Consider the following 18,921-nt stretch of genomic DNA (forward strand, 5'->3'; position numbering starts at 1 on the left):
GAGTTGGTTCCTGAAGCATTTGGGCAGAAATTTAGGATTATGAGAAAACAGCCTGGACAAACTCATATTGAATTTGAAAGAGTAAAACAAAGTAATTTTGACCGGTGGATACGGGCATTAAAAATAGAGACAACCTATGCAGCTCATGGGAAGACATTCTTTTGGAAGAATTTAAAGATTCAATCCCTTCAGTAATGAGAACTCATGTGGAGGAACAGACGGTTGATTCTGTAAGGCAAGCAGCAGAGATAGCTGATGATTATGAGCTAGTTCTTGGAGCTAGACCTTTGTTCCATCACTCTTTCAAATTAGAAAAGGATAAAAAGTGGGAAGGTGAAAGGAAGGCAGATAGTCAGGGAAGAGAAGGAGTAGCTGGAAGTTCCCAGGACATTTTTTCTCAGAATAAAAAGGAAGGTGCTGAAGGTAGAAGTGACTTTTGAAAATTGATTGTAATAAAGGGGGCACAGGAAGTCAATGTGTTGGAGATTGCAGGGAAAATCTGTAGGAATTGTTGGGGTACAGAAAAGCTTTGGAAGTAAAAGTACTGTGGGTTTGGAGATTCAGGCACAGGAGAAACTAGTGGATTGTGTACAGGTGAAACAGGGAGAATCAGTGAAAGGTAACGGTAAAGAAATGAGATTGTGTTCACAATTTACTGAAGAGACTTCTGAGAGCAGGTTGCAGAAATGTTTAAAGACTTTGTAAGTGAAGGGAAAGTCTTACCATTTGTACAGGGTGAAGTATGCAAAGATGTTAAAATTTTCAGAGACACAGGGGCTAGTCAATCCTTAATGCTGTTCAAATGGAGTGTTGCAGAAGAAGGTAATAATAAATGGTATTCATGGAAATGCTAAACCTATGCCGCTGTGGAAGGTAAATTTAAAGAGCAGACGGAAGACGGGTGAAGTTATAGTTGGGGCGGTGGAAAAATTGCCCATTGCAGAGGTTCAGTTTATTATGGGTATTGGTATAGCTGGGTCGCAAATGTGGGTGATGCCTGTAGTAGTTGAGCAGCCTGTAGATGTGTTTTCAACAGAGGTGTTACAGAAGGAACATCCTGGATTGTTTCCTGATTGTGTTATAACAAGATCAAAGGTCCATCGGGAAGAACAAAATAAACAAGATAAGCAGGCAGTTCAAAGGCAAGAGGAAGGTGTTGAAATCCAATTAGCTGGCTCTGTATTTGATAACGTTGTTCAGGAGGAAGGAATGCAGCACAGTTCAGTTGAAGTGTCTAACTCAAAGAGGTTAGTGGAGTTACAGAAAAATGATTTGCAATTAAAACAGTTATATCAGAAAACTTATCCAGAACCCAAAACAAAATGTATTCCAGTATGTTATTTTCTTCGAGGGAATATATTAATGAGAAAGTGGCTGTCAGACCATGTCTCAGCAAATGAAAGCCGGAGAGAGGTGCATCAGATTGTTATCCCATTAGGTTATAGAAATGAGATTCTGAGGATTGCTCATGAAATTCCAATGGGGGGACATTTAGGAATTAGGAAAATACAGGAAAAGATACAGAGGTTTTTTTTTTGGCCAGGATTGCATAGGGATGTAGTCAAATCCTGTAGAACCTGTCATATATGTCAAGTGACAGGAAAATCACAAGCAGAGATTAAGCCGGCACCATTAATCCCAATACCAGCATTTGAAGAACCTTTTACCAGGGTCATGATTGATTATGTAGGACCCCTCTCTAAGACTAAAAGTGGAAATCAGTATTTATTGACAATAATGGATGTGTCTACTAGGTTTCCTGAAGCGATACCTTTAAGAAATATTACAACTAAGAAGATTGTGGAGGAGTTAATTAAATTTTTCACAAGATATGGTTTACCTAAGGAAATACAATCAGATCGGGTCAAATTTCATGTCACAGCTGTTTAAGGAAGTAATGAACAGTTTGGGGATAAAACAGTTTAAGTGAGCAGCTTATCATCCAGAGTCACAAGAAGCTAATTTGGTGATGAACTTGGCTAAAAGTGACTGACTGAACCAGTGTCACCCACTGTCTCTGTATCTGCCAGTCTCTCTGTAGCTCCCAGTGTCACCCACTGTCTCTGTATCTGCCAGTTTCTCTGTATCTCCCAGTGTCACCCACTGTCTCTGTATCTGCCAGTCTCTCTGTAGCTCCCAGTGTCACCCACTGTCTCTGTATCTGCCAGTCTCTCTGTATCTCCCAGTGTCACCCACTGTCTCTGTATCTGCCAGTCTCTCTGTATCTCCCAGTGTCACCCACTGTCTCTGTATCTGCCAGTCTCTCTGTAGCTCCCAGTGTCACCCACTGTCTCTGTATCTGCCAGTCTCTCTGTAGCTCCCAGTGTCACCCACTGTCTCTGTATCTGCCAGTTTCTCTGTATCTCCCAGTGTCACCCACTGTCTCTGTATCTGCCAGTTTCTCTGTAGCTCCCAGTGTCACCCAGTGTCTCTGTATCTCCCCAGTGTCTCTGGATCCCCCCAGTGTTTGCTGGTTCAGAGCTGCTTCCGGGACTTGCTCAGTAGTTTGCGGTGCTGCTCAGGCCGGCTGGGCTGCAGTGTCCGGGCCCGACTTTGCTGTTGTCTATCCCGGGCTGGGTTGGGTTGAGCCGGTCCCGGTCGGGCTGTCCTGCACCCCGGGCCGGGCTCGCTGTGTTTGCGGTGTTGTTGGAGCCGGCCCTGTGTCCGCTCACAGCGGCTCCGAGTTGAAATGCTGCGGGTTCTGTGGCTCCGGCTGGGCGGAGCGGCTCCGGGACTGGGACTGGGGCCGGGGCCGGGGCCGGGGACTGGCAGAGCTGGAAGCCGGGGCTCGCTGCTGATCCTCTGGATTGGCATCAGACTGTGCGCCGCCTCTCTTGATCGATCCCCCTGGGCTGAACATTACGGCACCAAGTCCAGGTATGAGGGGCTGAGGGGGGACTCAGTGCCTGGTGCTGACTGGCTGGCACCTGCCAACTGCACTGTCTTACAGGTGAACGCCCTCATCCGGCATGGCACCAGGTACCCAACCAGGAAGAATGTGCCCCGCATGGTGGAGATCCACCAGCTGATCAGGGAGCAGGGTGACCCAGGCAGCAGCCTGGTGCAGGCTATTGCAGGCTGGCACATGTGGTACAACGAAGGCATGGATGGCAATCTCCACCCGTTGGGCATCTCCGACATGGTCAAGTTGGCCAAACGGTTGGCTGCCAGGTTCCCCGCTCTCTTCACTGCGCGGAGTTACAAAGAGAAGAGACTCAAGTTTCTGACCAGCTCCAAACACCGATGTGTCAACAGCACTAAGTCTTTTATCCAAGGGCTGGAGAGCTACCTGAACTTGCGAGATCAGGCAAGCGGGCAATGGGAGGTCAATGATGGGCTACTGCGCTTTTTTGATCACTGCGAAAAGTTCAAAAACCTTGTGGAAAACAATAACACGGCTCTGCAACAAGTAGAAATATTCAAGAAAGGTCCAGAGATGGAAAGAATAATGAATAACATGGCAAAGAAGCTCGGCATCTCACCTAAGGCTATAACCACCAGTAAGTACGACTAACTAATCGATTTTAAATGAACACTTTAAGACCTTTAGTGGTTACAAGAGCAGATTGATACCACTAATGTGACATCATGTTGATGTGTGACTTCCAATCTGTTACCATGTTTCCTGTGACCACCTTCAACTTTTGCCTAATGGGCAGGTGTTACTGAGCTGCTATTTGTCTTTACTACAATTTCGAGGTTAAAAAGAATCAAAATGTTCACATAAAGTGATAGAAATAAGAATGTAAATCATGAAAACAAATTAACAAGCCACAATCTGCATTAAATGGCTTTTTAAACAAAATGTAATAGCCAATTTATATTACTGCACCATTTCCATATTTCAACAAACAACTCTGGCAACCTACTTGATTTCAACACCAACCGTCAGCCACACAATATAGGGAATGTTAAAAATCCAGTACCAGGCCTTAGGCCTATGTTTAGTTGCCTCCTCAATATCCTTTTAACTCAAAAAGAAAACAACTTGGAGAAAAACAATTGAGCAACAGTTGCCATGCCTTGTATGATTACACATATCACTGCATGATTTCATTGTGTTTACTTTCTTAATTTTTGTTCACAGGTTCATAAATAGGCACAAGTTCTGTTGTTATAACAACTTGACAGCCTGACTAACATCTCTCCCGACCTTGGAGCTCATGTGGTTTTGCGTATTCTCTGACATGTAGTGCGATATTGCTGCAGTTAATTTTGTCGTGTCCATTTGTGCAGTTGAATGCATTCGGATATAGTTAAGTCAAATACAAAATTCAGGGTTCACAGCACATTGACGTTCATTTGCTGTCCGATTATGATCTTGTCAAAATCTGCAGGAGTTTTCTTTTAAACATGAATTGTTTTGCTTGCATGTCCGTTGATGAAGTTGTAAGAATGTTTTAGCTTCTGATCTGTGTAGATTACAATTCTCAAGCTGCAGAAGTGTCTCTATTTAGTGGGGATTTTGGCACAAATCCTGTTATGACCCCAGCAATTCACAATATATATTAATGATTTAGATGAAGGAACTAAATAAAATATCTCCAAATTTGCAGATGACACAAAGCTGAGTGGGAGGGTGAGCTGTGAGGAGGATACAGAGATGCTTCAGTGTGATTTGGACAAGCTGAGTGAGTGGACAAATGCATGGCAGATGCAGTATAATGTGGTTAAATGTGAGATTATCCACTTTGGTAGCAGAGGAAGGCAGATTATTATCTGAATAGCTATAAATTGAGAGAGGGGAATGTGCAACAAGACCTGAAGGTGAGCATGCAGGTGCAGCAGGTGGTAAAGAAGGCAATTGGTATGTTGGCCTTCATAGCGAGAGGATTCGATTACAGGAGCAGGGACGTCTTGCTGCAATTATACAGGGCCTTGATGAGACCACACCCAGAATATTCTGTGAAGTTTTGGTCTCCTTACCTGAGGAAGGATGTTCTTGCTATAGAGGGAGTGCAGCAAAGGTTTACCAGACTGATTCCTAGGATGGCGGGGCTAACATATGAGGAGAGATTGAGTTGGTTAGGATTATATTCGCTGGAGTTCAGAAGAATGAGGGGGGATCTCATAGAAACCTATAAAATTCTAACAGGACTAGAGAGGGTAGATGCTGGAAGGATGTTCTCGATGGTGGGGGAGTCCAGAACCAGGGGTCACAGTCTGAGGATACAGGGTAGATCATTTAGGACTGAGATGAGGAGAAATTTCTTTACCCAGAGAGTGGTGAGCCTGTGGAACTTGCTACCACAGAAAGTAGTTGAGGCCAAAACATTGTATGTTTTCAAGAAGGAGTTAGATATAGCTCTTGGGGCGAAAGGGATCAAAGGATATGGGGAGAAAGCGGGAGCAGGCTATTGAGTTGGATAACAAAAACAGAATTACCTGGAAAAACTCAGCAGGTCTGGCAGCATCGGCGGAGAAGAATAAAGTTGACGTTTCGAGTCCACATGACCCTTCAACAGAACTGAGTAATATTAGGAGAGGGGTGAAATATAAGCTGGTTTAAGGTGGGGGGGTGGGGGGAGAGAAGTTGGGGGGAGGGGTGGTTGTAGGGATAAGCAAACAGTGATAGGAGCAGATAATCAAAAGATGTCACAGGCAAAGGAAGAAAGAGGTGTTGAAGGTGGTGATATTATCTAAACAAATGTGCTAATTAAGAATGGATGGCAGGACACTCAAGGTACAGCTCTAGTGGGGGTGGGGTGGAAAGACTAACAGGGCATTAAAGATATAGATTTGAAAATAATGGAAATAGGTAGGAAAAGAAAAATCTATATAAATTATTGGAAAAAACAAAATGGAGGGGGAAGAAACGGAAAGGGGGTGGGGATGGAGGAGGGAGTTCAAGATCTAAAGTTGTTGAATTCAATATTCAGTCCGGAAGGCTGTAAAGTGCCTAGTCGGAAGATGAGGTGCTGTTCCTCCAGTTTGCGTTGGGCTTCACTGGAACAATGCAGCAAGCCAAGGATAGACATGTGGGCAAGAGAGCAGGGTGGGGTGTTAAAATGGCAAGCGACAGGGAGGTTTGGGTCTTTTTTGCGGACAGACCGCAGGTGTTCTGCAAAACGGTCGCCCAGTTTACGTTTGGTCTCTCCAATGTAGAGGAGACCGCATTGGGAGCAACGAATGCAGTAGACTAAGTTAGGAGAAATGCAAGTGAAATGCTGCTTTACTTGAAAGGAGTGTTTGGGCCCTTGGACGGTGAGGGGAGAGGAAGTGAAGGGGCAGGTGTTGCATCTTTTGTGTGGGCATGGGGAGGTGCCATAGGTGGGGGTTGAGGAGTAGGGGGTGATGGAGGAGTGGACCAGGGTGTCCCGGAGGGAACGATCCCTACGGAATGCTGCCGGGGGGGTGAAGGGAAGATGTGTTTGGTGGTGGCATCATGCTGGAGTTGGCGGAAATGGCGAAGGATGATCCTTTGAATGCAGAGGCTGGTGGGGTGATAAGTGAGGACAAGGGGGACCCTATCATGTTTCTGGGAGGGAGGAGAAGGCGTGAGGGCGGATGCGCGGGAGATGGACCGGACACGGTTGAGGGCCCTGTCAACGACCGTGGGTGGAAAACCTCGGTTAAGGAAGAAGGAGGACATGTCAGAGGAACTGTTTTTGAAGGTAGCATCATCAGAACAGACGTGACAGAGGCGAAGGAACTGAGAGAATGGGATGGAGTCCTTACAGGAAGCGGGGTGTGAGGAGCTGTAGTCGAGGTAGCTGTGGGAGTCGGTAGGCTTGTAATGGATATTGGTGGACAGTCTATCACCAGAAATTGAGATAGAGAGGTCAAGGAAGGGAAGGGAAGTGTCAGAGATGGACCATGTGAAAATGATGGAGGGGTGGAGATTGGAAGCAAAATTAATAAATTTTTTCAGGTCCCGACGAGAGCATGAAGCAGCACCGAAGTAATCATCGATGTACCGGAGAAAGAGTTGTGGGAGGGGGCCGGAGTAGGACTGGAACAAGGAATATTCCACATACCCCAGAAAGAAACAGGCAGAGCTGGGGCCCATGCTGGTACCCATAGCCACACCTTTTATTTGGAGGAAGTGAAAGGAGTTAAAGGAGAAATTGTTCAGTGTGAGAACAAGTTCAGCCAGACGGAGGAGAGTAGTGGTGGATGGGGATTGTTCGGGCCTCTGTTCAAGGAAGAAGCTAAGGGTTCTGAGTTGGATGATCAGCCATGATCATGATGAATGCCGGAGCAGGCTCAAAGGGCCGAATGGCCTACTCCTATTTTCTATGTTTCTATGAAATAAGGCTTGTAGAGTCTGGCAATCATTTTCCAGCCATCCAATATGAGTTGGGACTGCCAGTTCTACAGTGGAATTATTTACAAAGTTTAATTTTCCCCTCAGGGAAATCACTTTTTAAAAGCAAAACATCAAGGCACAGAACATCATCAAGGTTGAAAAGAATAAAAGAGCTGAGTCAGGAATAGTGATTCGGTGACATTAAATTTAGGTTTTAAAAGCTTTTTTAATTTGTCAGAGGCATGAAAGATGTGAGGAGTACAGAGTTTAACAGTTTTTTTCTTTGGCATCTTGGGAAAGAATAAGTTGGAGAAGGGCAGAATGCCATTGAGTCTTAATTTCATCTCTTTGGAAGAACCTCGGGCAAAGTGAGCATGGATGGTGTGTTTTGAACTTAGACTATTGCTGCTATCAAGAACATTGCAATGAAGTGTTGTGAGAAGCAGAAATAATCTAAAATGACTAATTATGTTGTTTCTCCTGGCTGCATATCCTGCAACTAAATAGTTAACTCCTTCTATTGACAGTGATATAAACACTGATATATGTGATATGCATATGATTATAGACATGCTTATTATCTTACACAGTTTAAGGAGTTTAGTTTATGTTAGTGAGATGTATTACGTAGAGTGTACAGCACAGAAGCAAGCCTTTTGGCCTAACTGGTCTATGTCGGTGTTAACGCTCCACATGAGTCTCCTCCCACCCTTTATGATCTAATCCTGTCAGCATTTTGTTCTATTCCCTTCTTCCTCTCATGTTTATCTAGCTTTGCCTTAAATGCATGTATAACAAGTAGCTCGGCCTACTTTTCCATGAAAAACCTGGAATTGAAAAATAGTTTTCACTTTCAGCAAGCTGCAACCATGGCAACTTCCTCAGCATGGCTGCCGTATGAATTCATCAACAGTACAAAAACATTCATGTGCTGTAAACCTGACTAATCAAAAGCTTGAACAAAAGGCATTCAAATAAAATAGAATAAAACGGCCCTCCAATCAAAGCTGAATCCTGGTTATCAGTTGCACAAGGACTTCAGGGCTCTCTTTTTTTATTCATTAATGGATTGTGGGCATCGCTGGCTAGGCCAGCATTTATTGCCCACCCCTAATTGTCCTTGAGAAGATGGTGGTATGCTGCCTTCTTGAACTGCTGCAGTCCATCTGGTGTAGGTACACCCACAGTGCTATTAGGGAGGGAGTTCCAGGATTTTGACCCAGCGACATTGAAGTAACGGCGATATATTTCCAAGTCAGGGCAGTGAGTGGCTTGGAGGGGAACTTCCAGGTGGTGGTTTCCCGTGTGCCTGTGCCCTTGTCCTTCTAGATAGTAGTGGCTGTGGGTTTGGAAGGTGCTGTCTAATGAGGCTTGGTGCATTCCTGCAGTGCATCTTGTAGGTGGTACACACTGTTGCCACTGTGCATCGGTGGTACAGAGAGTGAATGCTTGTGGATGGGGTGCCAATCAAGTGGGCCACTTTGCCCTGGATGGTGTCAAGCTTCTTGAGTGAGTTTGGAACTCTTATCCTGGCAAGTGGAGAGTATTCCATCACACTCCTGCCTTGTAGATGACGGACATGCTTTGGGGAGTCAAGAGGTGAGTTACTTAATTATATGGCTAGTCCAGTTCAGTTTCTGGTCAATGGGAACCCCCAGACTGTTGATCATGGGGGAATTCAGCGATGGTAATGCCATTGAATGTCAAGGGTCAATGGTTAGATTTTCCATTGTTGGAGATGGTCATTGCCTGGCAATTCTGTGGCACGAATGTTACTTGTCACTTGTCAGGCCAAGCCTGCCTACTGTCTGTCTTGCTGCATTTGTACATGGACTGCTTCAGTATCTGAGTACTGTGTAGTGCTGCTACACAATACTCCACGTGACATTACAGAGAAGCTACCAATGTGGATTAAAAAGTAACCAGCACATTCAAGTAAATACTGCATAGGAACTGTTGTACCATGTTTATTCAACAAGTGAAGAGGACTTGTGTAAGTTACTCCTGGCCTTTTGCACAGGAGATGGGTGATATGAACCATCACTATTCATAGTGTGAAGTCAAGGATGAACACGGTTTGAAACCCCACTGTGCTCAGATCCCACTCTGAGCCCTGCACAATGGGGAGATGCAAAGTGTCAGCTTGGCTGCTTCCTGCAGCAGGAAAGTGATGTGAGGGCCCCTTTCTTCCACAGGACATGCAGAGTTTATCTTTTGGTTAAATCTGCCCCGCTCTTTTAATCTCAAGAGCTAAGATTCTGCATAAATGCCGATCAATCCCCAGTGGAAACAAAGCAAAAATTTAGAATGTTCCTAACCTGCTACTGTCTGATATCACTCTCTCAAACCCCACTCATGGCTGCAGTTCCAGCAGGGGACAGAGCATTGTGTCACATGCTATAGATGATCTCAACCTAATTTACACCTGTTTTGAAAAGGAATTCGTGCTGCATAACACACCCTCCAAAGCCTGCCTGATTTCAGTCCTCATCGTGTCAAATAATTGGATAACCAATGGAGGTGATGGAACTGATGATGGGGAGCTTGGCAGATTTCTTTTACTGTATTTATTAAGGCATGCTTGCTCACATTAAAAATGAAACTTTGAGTGTATGCTAGATCAGTTAGAGATCGAAGAGATTAACGTTTTGCAACATGGGAAGGTAAGGTGCACGGTTTGTGTTCATACAAATATACAAATTAGGAGCAGGAGTAGGTCACTCGGCCCATCAAGATTGCTCTGCCATTCAATAAGATCATGGACTAGGGCAGCAGACACATGGGAACACCACCACCTGCAAGTTCCCCTCCAAGCCACTCACCGTCCTGACTTGGAAATATATCATTGATCCTTCACTGTCGCTGGGTCAAAATCCTGGAACTCCCTCCCTAACAGCAGTGTGAGTGTACCTACTCCACATGGATTGCAGCGATTCAAGAAGGCAGCTCACCACCACCTTCTCAAGGGAAATTAAGGGTAGGCAGTAAAAAATGCTGGCCCAGCCAGTGAAGCCCACATTCTGTGAAATAAAATTTAAAAATTGTATTCTAATTCCCGGGAAATGGATGTCGCTTTCAAGATTGGCATTTATTGCCCCTCCCTAGTTTCACTGAGAAAGGAGTGGTGAGCTTTTTTATTGAACTGCCACAGCCCATGAGGTGAAGGTGCACCCACAATGTGATATTGTTATTCTTTGTAGCAGTTTGCCATGACTGAATAGTTTGCTATGTCTTTTCAGAGGATAGTTAAGAGTTAACAATGTTCATGTGGGACTTGTCTCCCTTCCTAGAGCACAACAGTGAACCAGCTGGGTTTACACCACAACGTGACAGTTTCATAAGCACTTTTGCTGGTACCTTCATTAAACTGCATCAAGTTCTCAAACAACTATAGAATATGAATTCATGTTCTCCTGGATATTGTTCTTAAAATGGGTTGTATTCTTCAACTGTATTGAGCTAAAGAACTTGTTTCATGCACAGGGCTGGAGGAAGTTCAATGCATTTCTTCATCCTGTAACACAGCTCCATCATGTTCCATTTCCTTTTGTGAATATAAGACAGGAACAAGCTGCAAGCTTCCCCTTGACTCACCCTCCTGATTGCTTGTCGTAACCTTCCTGTCTTAACTTTTTGTTTTGAACTTAGAACAAGCCCAGGTGAGTTTGGAGTCCTATCCCACAGAAAGAAAGAAAGACTTGTATTTGCATATAGTGCTTTTCATAAGCTCAGGATGTGTAATCATTGTTGCAATGTAGGACGCTTGATAGCAAAATAACACACAGCAAGCTCCCACGAACCACATTGAGGTACATAACCAGATAATCTGTTATTAGGTGTCGGGTGAGGGATACATATCAGCCAGAACACTGGGGACAGCTCCCCTGCTTTCTTTGAAATAGTGCCATGGGATCTTTTACACCCACCCGAGAGAGGCCTTGATGTTATGTCTCATTGAAAGACAGCGTCTCTGCTAGTTGTCACAAAGACATAATAATGTCTATGTTATTGGAAATTATTTTAAAATAGAGTTTAGTGGTGTCTGTGTCTATGTGTTTGTGTCTTAATTGGATTAAAGCCAGCTGGTCTAGAGGCTTTGATCTATAGAAGAGAAGTAGGTTTGAAATGTAATTATGTAAACGTGGGGGCAATTTACATTTTTTCTTTAAACAGAATCACAGAATCACACAGTGCAGAAGAGGCCCTTCGGCCCATCGAGTCTGCACCGACACGTGAGAAACACCTGACCTACCTACCTAATCCCATTTACCAGCACTTGGCCCATAGCCTTGAGTGTTATGACGTGTCAAGTGCTCATCCAGGTACTTTTTAAAGGATGTGAAGCAACCTGCCTCCACCACCCTCCCAGGCAACACATTCCAGACCGTCACCACCCTCTGGGTAAAAAGGTTTTTCCTCACATCCCCCCTTAACCTCCTGCCCCTCACCTTGAACTTGTGTCCCATCGTGACTGACCATTCAACTAAGGAGAACAGCTGCTCCCTATCCACCCTGTCCATGCCCCTCATAATCTTGTACACCTCGATCAGGTCGCCCTTCAGTCTTCTCTGCTCCAACGAAAACAACCCAAGTCTATCCAACCTCTCTTCATAACTTAAATGTTTCATCCCAGGCAACATCCTGGTAAATCTCCTCTGCACCCCCTCCAGTGCAATCACATCCTTCCTATAATGTGGCGACCAGAACTGCACACAGCGCTCCAGCTGTGGCCTCACCAAGGTTCTATACAACTCCAACATGATCTCCCTACTTTTGTAATCAGTGCCTCGATTGATAAAGGCAAGTGTCCCATATGCCTTTTTCACCAGCCCACTAACATGCCCCTCCGCCTTCAGAGATCTCTGGACACACATGCCAAGGTCTCTTTGTTCCTCAGAACTTCCTAGTGGCATGCCGTTCATTGAATACTTCCTTGTCAAATTACTCCTTCCAAGGTGTACCACCTCACACTTTTCAGGGTTAAATTCCATCTGCCACTTATCTGCCCATTTGACCATCCTGTCTATATCTTCCTGTAGCCCAGGACACTCAACCTCAGTGTTAACCACCCGGCCAATCTTTGTGTCATCCGCAAACTTACTAATCCTACCCCCCACATAGTCACCTATATCGTTTATATAAATGACGAATACTAGGGGACCCAGCACAGATCCCTGTGGTACGCCACTGGACACTGGCTACCAGTCACTAAAGCATCCTTCTGTCATCACCCTCTGTCTCCTACAACGAAGCCAATTTTGAAACCAGTGTAACTAGTGTAGCTTGGATTCAAAGAGAGGGAGTGAAATATTACACCTAACCAGGTGAAGCTCAGAAACAGTGTGTTTGTTTATTTTTGCCAAGGATTATTAATATAGTGGGTATTATGGAAGGTCTTATTATTAGAAGGGGTGAAGTTCAAAAGACATAGTGATACAATGAAAATTCACATTCAAAGAGGAAAATATGCATAAAGGAAGAGAAGGCTGTTGGTAAAAAGGAAAGAGATTCTAAGATCTAAAGCCTCCAGCCTGTGAGCCTCAAGCTGCTGTCTGCAAGGACCCAGAGCTGAAAAAAACTCATTTTGAATATGACTGACCAGAGTGTGCTTTGCCAGGGGTCTGTTTAAATCTATGTGTTTTACTGTTGCCTTAGCGGAGATGTAACTGAGAATCAGATTAATATGGAGAATATTAGCAGTTATTATTGTAGTAATTTGTAGTCATGTGTACATGCTTATAATCTTTTAATTGATAAATGTTTAATTTAGTTTAAGAAAAACCTCTCAAGACTTGGTGGTCTTATTATAACTGAATTCAAAGAAGCCTGCATCTCGAAACATACAAATTGCAAAAATTAGTTATGACAGTTGTTTCAAGTTTCCCCCTGGGATTTGAACAACTCAGCATTTACCATCAACTATGTTATAATATAGTGCATCACTCCCTCATTACTGTACTGGAGTATCAGTCTTGATTTTTATTCTCAAGTCCTGAAGTAGGTTTCGAACTCACAACTGCCTGATTCAGAAATGAGAGTGCTATCACTGAGTCACGGCTGGAACCGAAAGGTAGTGCAGCTCTCAGAGACTGCATGGAAGGGAATAATCAAATAAATACGTTAATCCCAAGATGATAGCACCTCACAAGTAATGCGAGGTAGCTTGTTTTGGGTGTTTAAATAAAGCACAATGGTTTGAAGCTTTTGACATTTTGACATGCAGGCCATCACCATTTGGAATGGGCACTCAGTCTATTCACATCAGAATCAATCAATCAGATTGGGCCATAATTGCTGGAGCAGGGCAAGGGATGGTACCCTGGTATTGCACCACTCCAACAGTCAAAGCAGACACTAGTGATCATCAGAAGATGAAGGGAACAAAAAAAACTTTTATAATCTGAGAACAAGAAGGGAGAAGAGAAGAATAAATAAATTCAAAAACACCACATACAGTAGTACTTCATGGCTATAAAACGCTTTGGACCATCTTGAGGCCGTGGAAGGCTTTATGCAAATTCAAGACTTCTGTGGCTAAGAGCAAAGATCAGACAAAGTTAGGGAATAAGGGTCACCTAAACAGCCAGGGAACAAATGCAGTTATAGAACATTAGTTTGAAGTGACTGCTAAAAATAGAGTGAGGGGAACGATTAATAAAAGATTAATTGCCAATACAGCAATGTGCAGAGTATATGAAACAAAGCAGTGGAGCTGGAGGCAATAATTTGTAATGAAGAGCCAGCTGTAATAGAGATAACTGAAACCTGGCCAGATAATGAACAGGACTGGCAGCTAAATTTTACAGGAGGTGACATCTTTATAAAAGGATCAAAGAATAAAAAGGGGATTGTGGGATAGCAGCGCTAAGTAATGGCAACATAATAGCAGTGCAAAAAAAAACTAACATTAAGATAGAAACAGAATCGATACAGGATGAGATTAAGGATAATAAGTGACCAAGCACATTAATAGGGCATTCTATAGACCACCAAATAATGGAAGTAAAGTGGAGGAAGAAATATGGGGACAACTCTATAAAACAAATAAAAGAGAAGGGAGATCATTTGCCAACCTCCCTTTCCTTTCCAAAGTCCTTCAACATGCTGTTGCCTTCCAAATCCATGCACATTTCTCCTATGTTATGGTCCCATAGAGACCAATAACTTCTAAAAAGAGAAATTAATTACCCAGTGACCAAAGCAAAAGGTTGCACAACAGGATTTCATGTTTTAAGACTTTTACTGTAACAAAGTAAAATCAACAGTTACTAAACATTACTTAGTAGGTAATTAATACACTAAACTATAGTACACATTAATACACTAAACTTAACACAACCAAAAAGCCCATGTCATTTTATATATTACACTGCGTTCTCAGCTGAAATGTAGTCTTATCTTTAAAATCCCAAGCTCTTCTCAGCTTTAACAAGATCACTTTTCCCTGCCACACCAAGGTAAATCTTCCAGTTTCCTTTTAAACAATGTCCACTCACTCAATCCTTTGGGCATAATCGAATGGACTTCAGTAACAAGGCACTCTCTGGCAACTCCTTGGTCTCTAACTCTCCACAAACTTTGTTTTTCTGAACAGGGGACCCATCCTCAGCAGCATTCTGCTTGGTGGTTTACCCAAAAACCATCCTTTTTTCGTGCTTGGCAAAGCAGCACTTGTTGTGGTCTTCTTCCCCAAATCTCTCTGGCTGACTGACTCAGAGGCTATGGCCTGGATTTTCATCACCAAGGCTGATAGCAGGAATCAGGAAAATTCCTGGCTCAGCCTGCACACCTCGAGAGAAAGCGCCCGCAAAGGTGGGATCTTCATTGTTCGGTTGGGGTGTGGGTAAGGGCTGGAGTCGGGCCAGCTAACCCAGGAATGAGGTCGGAGGCAGCCACAGGGGCTGCCGGGTACCAAGGTGGGCTGTTTAAAAGGCCCACTGTGGTGTTGTGGGACTTGGACCCCGTTAAAAGAGCAACAGGAAAGTTCCTCCAGCCCTCAGCCCTTACACCCAGTCAACCCCTCACACACTTCCCATACCCCATTCATGCCACATCATGCCCCCCACCCACCTTGTGACTCTTCATGCCCCCCATGCCAAGGTAAGGCTTGCCCAAGCACCCCCTATAGCTTGTCCATGCCACGCTATTGGCACTTCCATGCCCATTCACCCACTATATACTGTATAGAAGCAATGAACCCTGTAGTGGCAGTAGGATGTGTAACAAAAAAACCTTTTAAAAAAAAGTCATTCATTGATAATTTTCCACTTTCTTGAAAAAACTCCTTTTTACTACAGGGCAAAGTGTCAATCATCCTTTAAAGTTTCAATAGTTGAAACTGCAGGCACTTGAAACCTCTTAATCTTGCATAAGCAAACATTGCGAAGAGAGATCAAAGAGCCAGATCAGTCAATGAAGCAATATTTTCTCTGGGACTCAGATGTTTTAGTGCTCTAATGGATGCCCGGGCTCTCAGGCTAGCATACATAATGAGGTGGGGCACCTCTGAGCCCCTGTAATTGGACTTCTGCCTCAGCCACAGTACAAACAGCTCTTACCAAAGTCACAATTGACATATTATCTGACTGTGATAAGGGTAAACTTTCTCTCCTCATCCTTCCTGACCTGTCTACAGCCTTTGACATGGTTGACCGCATCATCTTCCTCCAACACCTCTCTTCCATCACCCAATTGGGTGTGTCTGCATGTGCCTGATTCCATTTTTATCTATCTAATCCTATCCAAAGAATCTCCTACAATGGCTTCTCTTTGCACTCTTGCACCATTATCTCTGGTGTCCCCCAAGGATCTATCTTTGGCTCCCCCCCTATTTCTCATCTACATTCTGCCCCTTGGCAATATCATCCAAAAACAGTGTCAGTTTCCAGATGTACACTAACGACACCAATTCTATCTCACCATCATCTCTCACAACTCCTCCACTGTTCTGAATTATCAGACTGTGTTATTCAGTATTAGATAAGCAGAAATTTCCTTCAATTAAGTATTGGGAAGACTGAAGCCATTGCCTTCAATTTCCACCACATACCCTGTTCCCTAGCTACCAGTTCCATCCCTCTCATTGTCAACTGTCTGAGGCTTTTCCAGACCATCCACAACCTTGGTGTCCTATTTGACCCCAAGATGAGCTTCTGACCACATACCCACATTGACCCTGAGACTGCTTATTCCCATTTCTGTAACTTTGCCTGACTGAAACCCCCTTCCATACCTTCGTTACGTCTCAACTTGGCTATTCCAAAACACTCCTTGCTGGCTTCCGACATTCCACCCTCGGTAAACTTGAAGTTTGTGTTCTGTGTCCTAATCCACACCAAGTCCCTTTCACCCATGACCCCTGTGCTCACTGACCTACACTGGCCCCCAGTTAAACAATACCTTGATTTTATAATTCTCATCCTGGTTTTCAAATTCCCCCATGGCCTCACTCCTCCCTATCTCTGTAATCTCCTCCAGCCCCACTGCACTCATTTAATCCTCTTTAGCATCTCTGATTTTAGTTGCTCCAGCACGGGTGGCTGTGCCTTCAGCTTCCGAGGTCCTAAGCTCCAGAATTCTCTCCCTAAACCCCTCTGCTGCTCATCTTTCTCTTCCTCTTTCAAAATGCTCCTTAAAGCCTACCTCTTTTATAAAGCTTTTGTTCATCTGCCTGAAGATGCCCTTTTATGCCTCAGTTTCAAATTTGGTTTTACAGTGTTGTGAGGCACGTTGGGACATTTTACATTAAAGGCACTGTATAATGACAAGTTGCTTTTGTTATGGAAGAGATAGGTAAAGGGTAAAAGGGAATTGAATTTTCACCGTGCAGTCAGGTCTCTTCTTACACAATACATAAACAGCCCGGCTAGAGAGGAATCACTGCTGGATATGTAACGTAAAATGAACCAGAGCAGATAAGAGAAGTAAGTGTAGAGGAACATCTAGGCAATAGCAATCATAACATGTCTCTGTTAATCATTTAAACTTTTTTATAAGTATGACAAAGGCCAAAGTAGTAGATTGGAAGAAAAGCCAATTTTGAGAGGATGTGATCATGGAACTGGGGTAAGTCTACTGGAAAAAAAATGTTGACAGACTAAGAGATAAAACAGCAGAGGAAGATATTTAAAATGGTGATCAGTTGAGTTCAGGGGAAATATGTTTCTCTAAAAGTCAAAAACAAACTAGCCAAAAATGACGAGGAAGACAAAAAGGAACTCAAAGAGGTTAGAAAAGACAAAGCAATTAGGAAAGCAAAGAGGAACTATATAATTAAATTACCAAGGGCTTTAAAAATAAAAAGTGAAGTATTCTACAGATAGATAATGAAAGAAAAATCAAAAATGGGCCAGCAAAAGATAAATTCACAGTTAATAACCAGGTAATTACAGTGAAATGATAGAAGTTAGTTACTTTGCCTCAGGATTTACATAAGAGATGAAAATGGATGTGACAGAAGAAAGGAGCATAAAGATCTAAAAAATTTTAAGACAGAAAGGGGTGATTTAATTAATAAACTAATCAAACAAGAAAGGATACCACATCCCCACCCCCTTCAAGGTGGGGATGAAATAAAGGTGCCTTTTACATATATATACATTTTAATGAAAAATTCATTAAATAAATAAATAAAATAGTGCCGGAGGACTGGCAGACAACAAATGGGATTCCTGTCTTCGAAAGGGAAGATAGAATGAGATCGAAGAACTATAGACTCATTTAGCTTAATATCAGTGGTGGAAAGGTAATGGAATATTTAATCAAGATGTAATTGAAGAACATCAGTATGACCTATTGGTCAGCACAGATTTCAAAAGATACAGTCTTGCTTAACCAAACTTATTCAATCCTTTAAGAAGTTACACAAGGGTAGACGAGGGGAATCCAGTGGATGTAATATTTACATCGGTGATGTAAGATTTTCAAAAGGCCTTTGATAAGGTACCACAAAGCAACTTGTGAGTAAGGTCAGACCATGTGAAGTCAGGGGATAAGTAGTGGAATGAGTAGCATGCTGGCTACAAACAGGAAACAGAGAGTAAGAATTAAAGGACTGGCAAAAGCTGGGAAGTTGTGTTCCAAAAGGATTGGTGTTGAGACCACTGTTGTTTACAATTTACATTAACTCAGGAATCTGAAGAAAAATCAAAATTTGTGCGTGATACCAAATTGCAGAGGGTGTAATTAACACAAAGAATGCAATAAAATACAAGAAAACAACAAGCTCGCAGAATGGCGACTTAGCAAATTAAATTTGATAAAGATGTGTGAGGTGCTGCGTTTTAGTAGAATAAAGAGGTCACATTCTGCTTGGATAAAAGGAGTCTAAACGGGGTAGAGGAGGAGAGGGATCTAGGGGTAAAGATTCACAAATCAATAAAAACAGCATCGCAGGTTGATTGGGCTGTAGAAAACCAAATCAAGTGCTGGGGTTTCTTTCTCGAGGGATAGAATTAAAAAGCAGGGAGGTTATATTAAACTTGTATGGAACCTTGTTTAGACCACATTTGGAGCATTGTGAACCGTTCTGGTCTCCATGTTATAAAAAGGATGTAGAGGCATGAATGAAGGCACAAAAAAGATTCACATGGTTGGTGCCAGAACTGAGAGGATATAAGTATCAGGAAAGACTGAACAGGCTGTGGTTCTTTCCTCCAGAAAAGAGAAAGCTG

General features: G+C 43.3%; 1 protein-coding gene across 1 annotated transcript in view; it reads left to right on the top strand.

The window, feature by feature from the left end:
• The first annotated feature begins 2,397 nt into the window (after nucleotides 1-2,397).
• minpp1b (multiple inositol-polyphosphate phosphatase 1b) overlaps nucleotides 2,398-18,921 on the top strand; it is an 89,513-nt gene continuing 72,989 nt past the window's right edge. The window contains exon 1 of the mRNA XM_078565945.1: nucleotides 2,398-3,500. Within this exon, the coding sequence (XP_078422071.1) occupies nucleotides 2,690-3,500 (811 nt within the window). The 5' untranslated portion in view covers nucleotides 2,398-2,689. The remainder of the gene's footprint in view (nucleotides 3,501-18,921) is intronic.

This window comes from Cetorhinus maximus, chromosome 20 (genome assembly GCF_964194155.1).
Source record: "Cetorhinus maximus chromosome 20, sCetMax3.hap1.1, whole genome shotgun sequence".
Classification (NCBI taxonomy): Eukaryota; Metazoa; Chordata; class Chondrichthyes; order Lamniformes; family Cetorhinidae; genus Cetorhinus; species Cetorhinus maximus.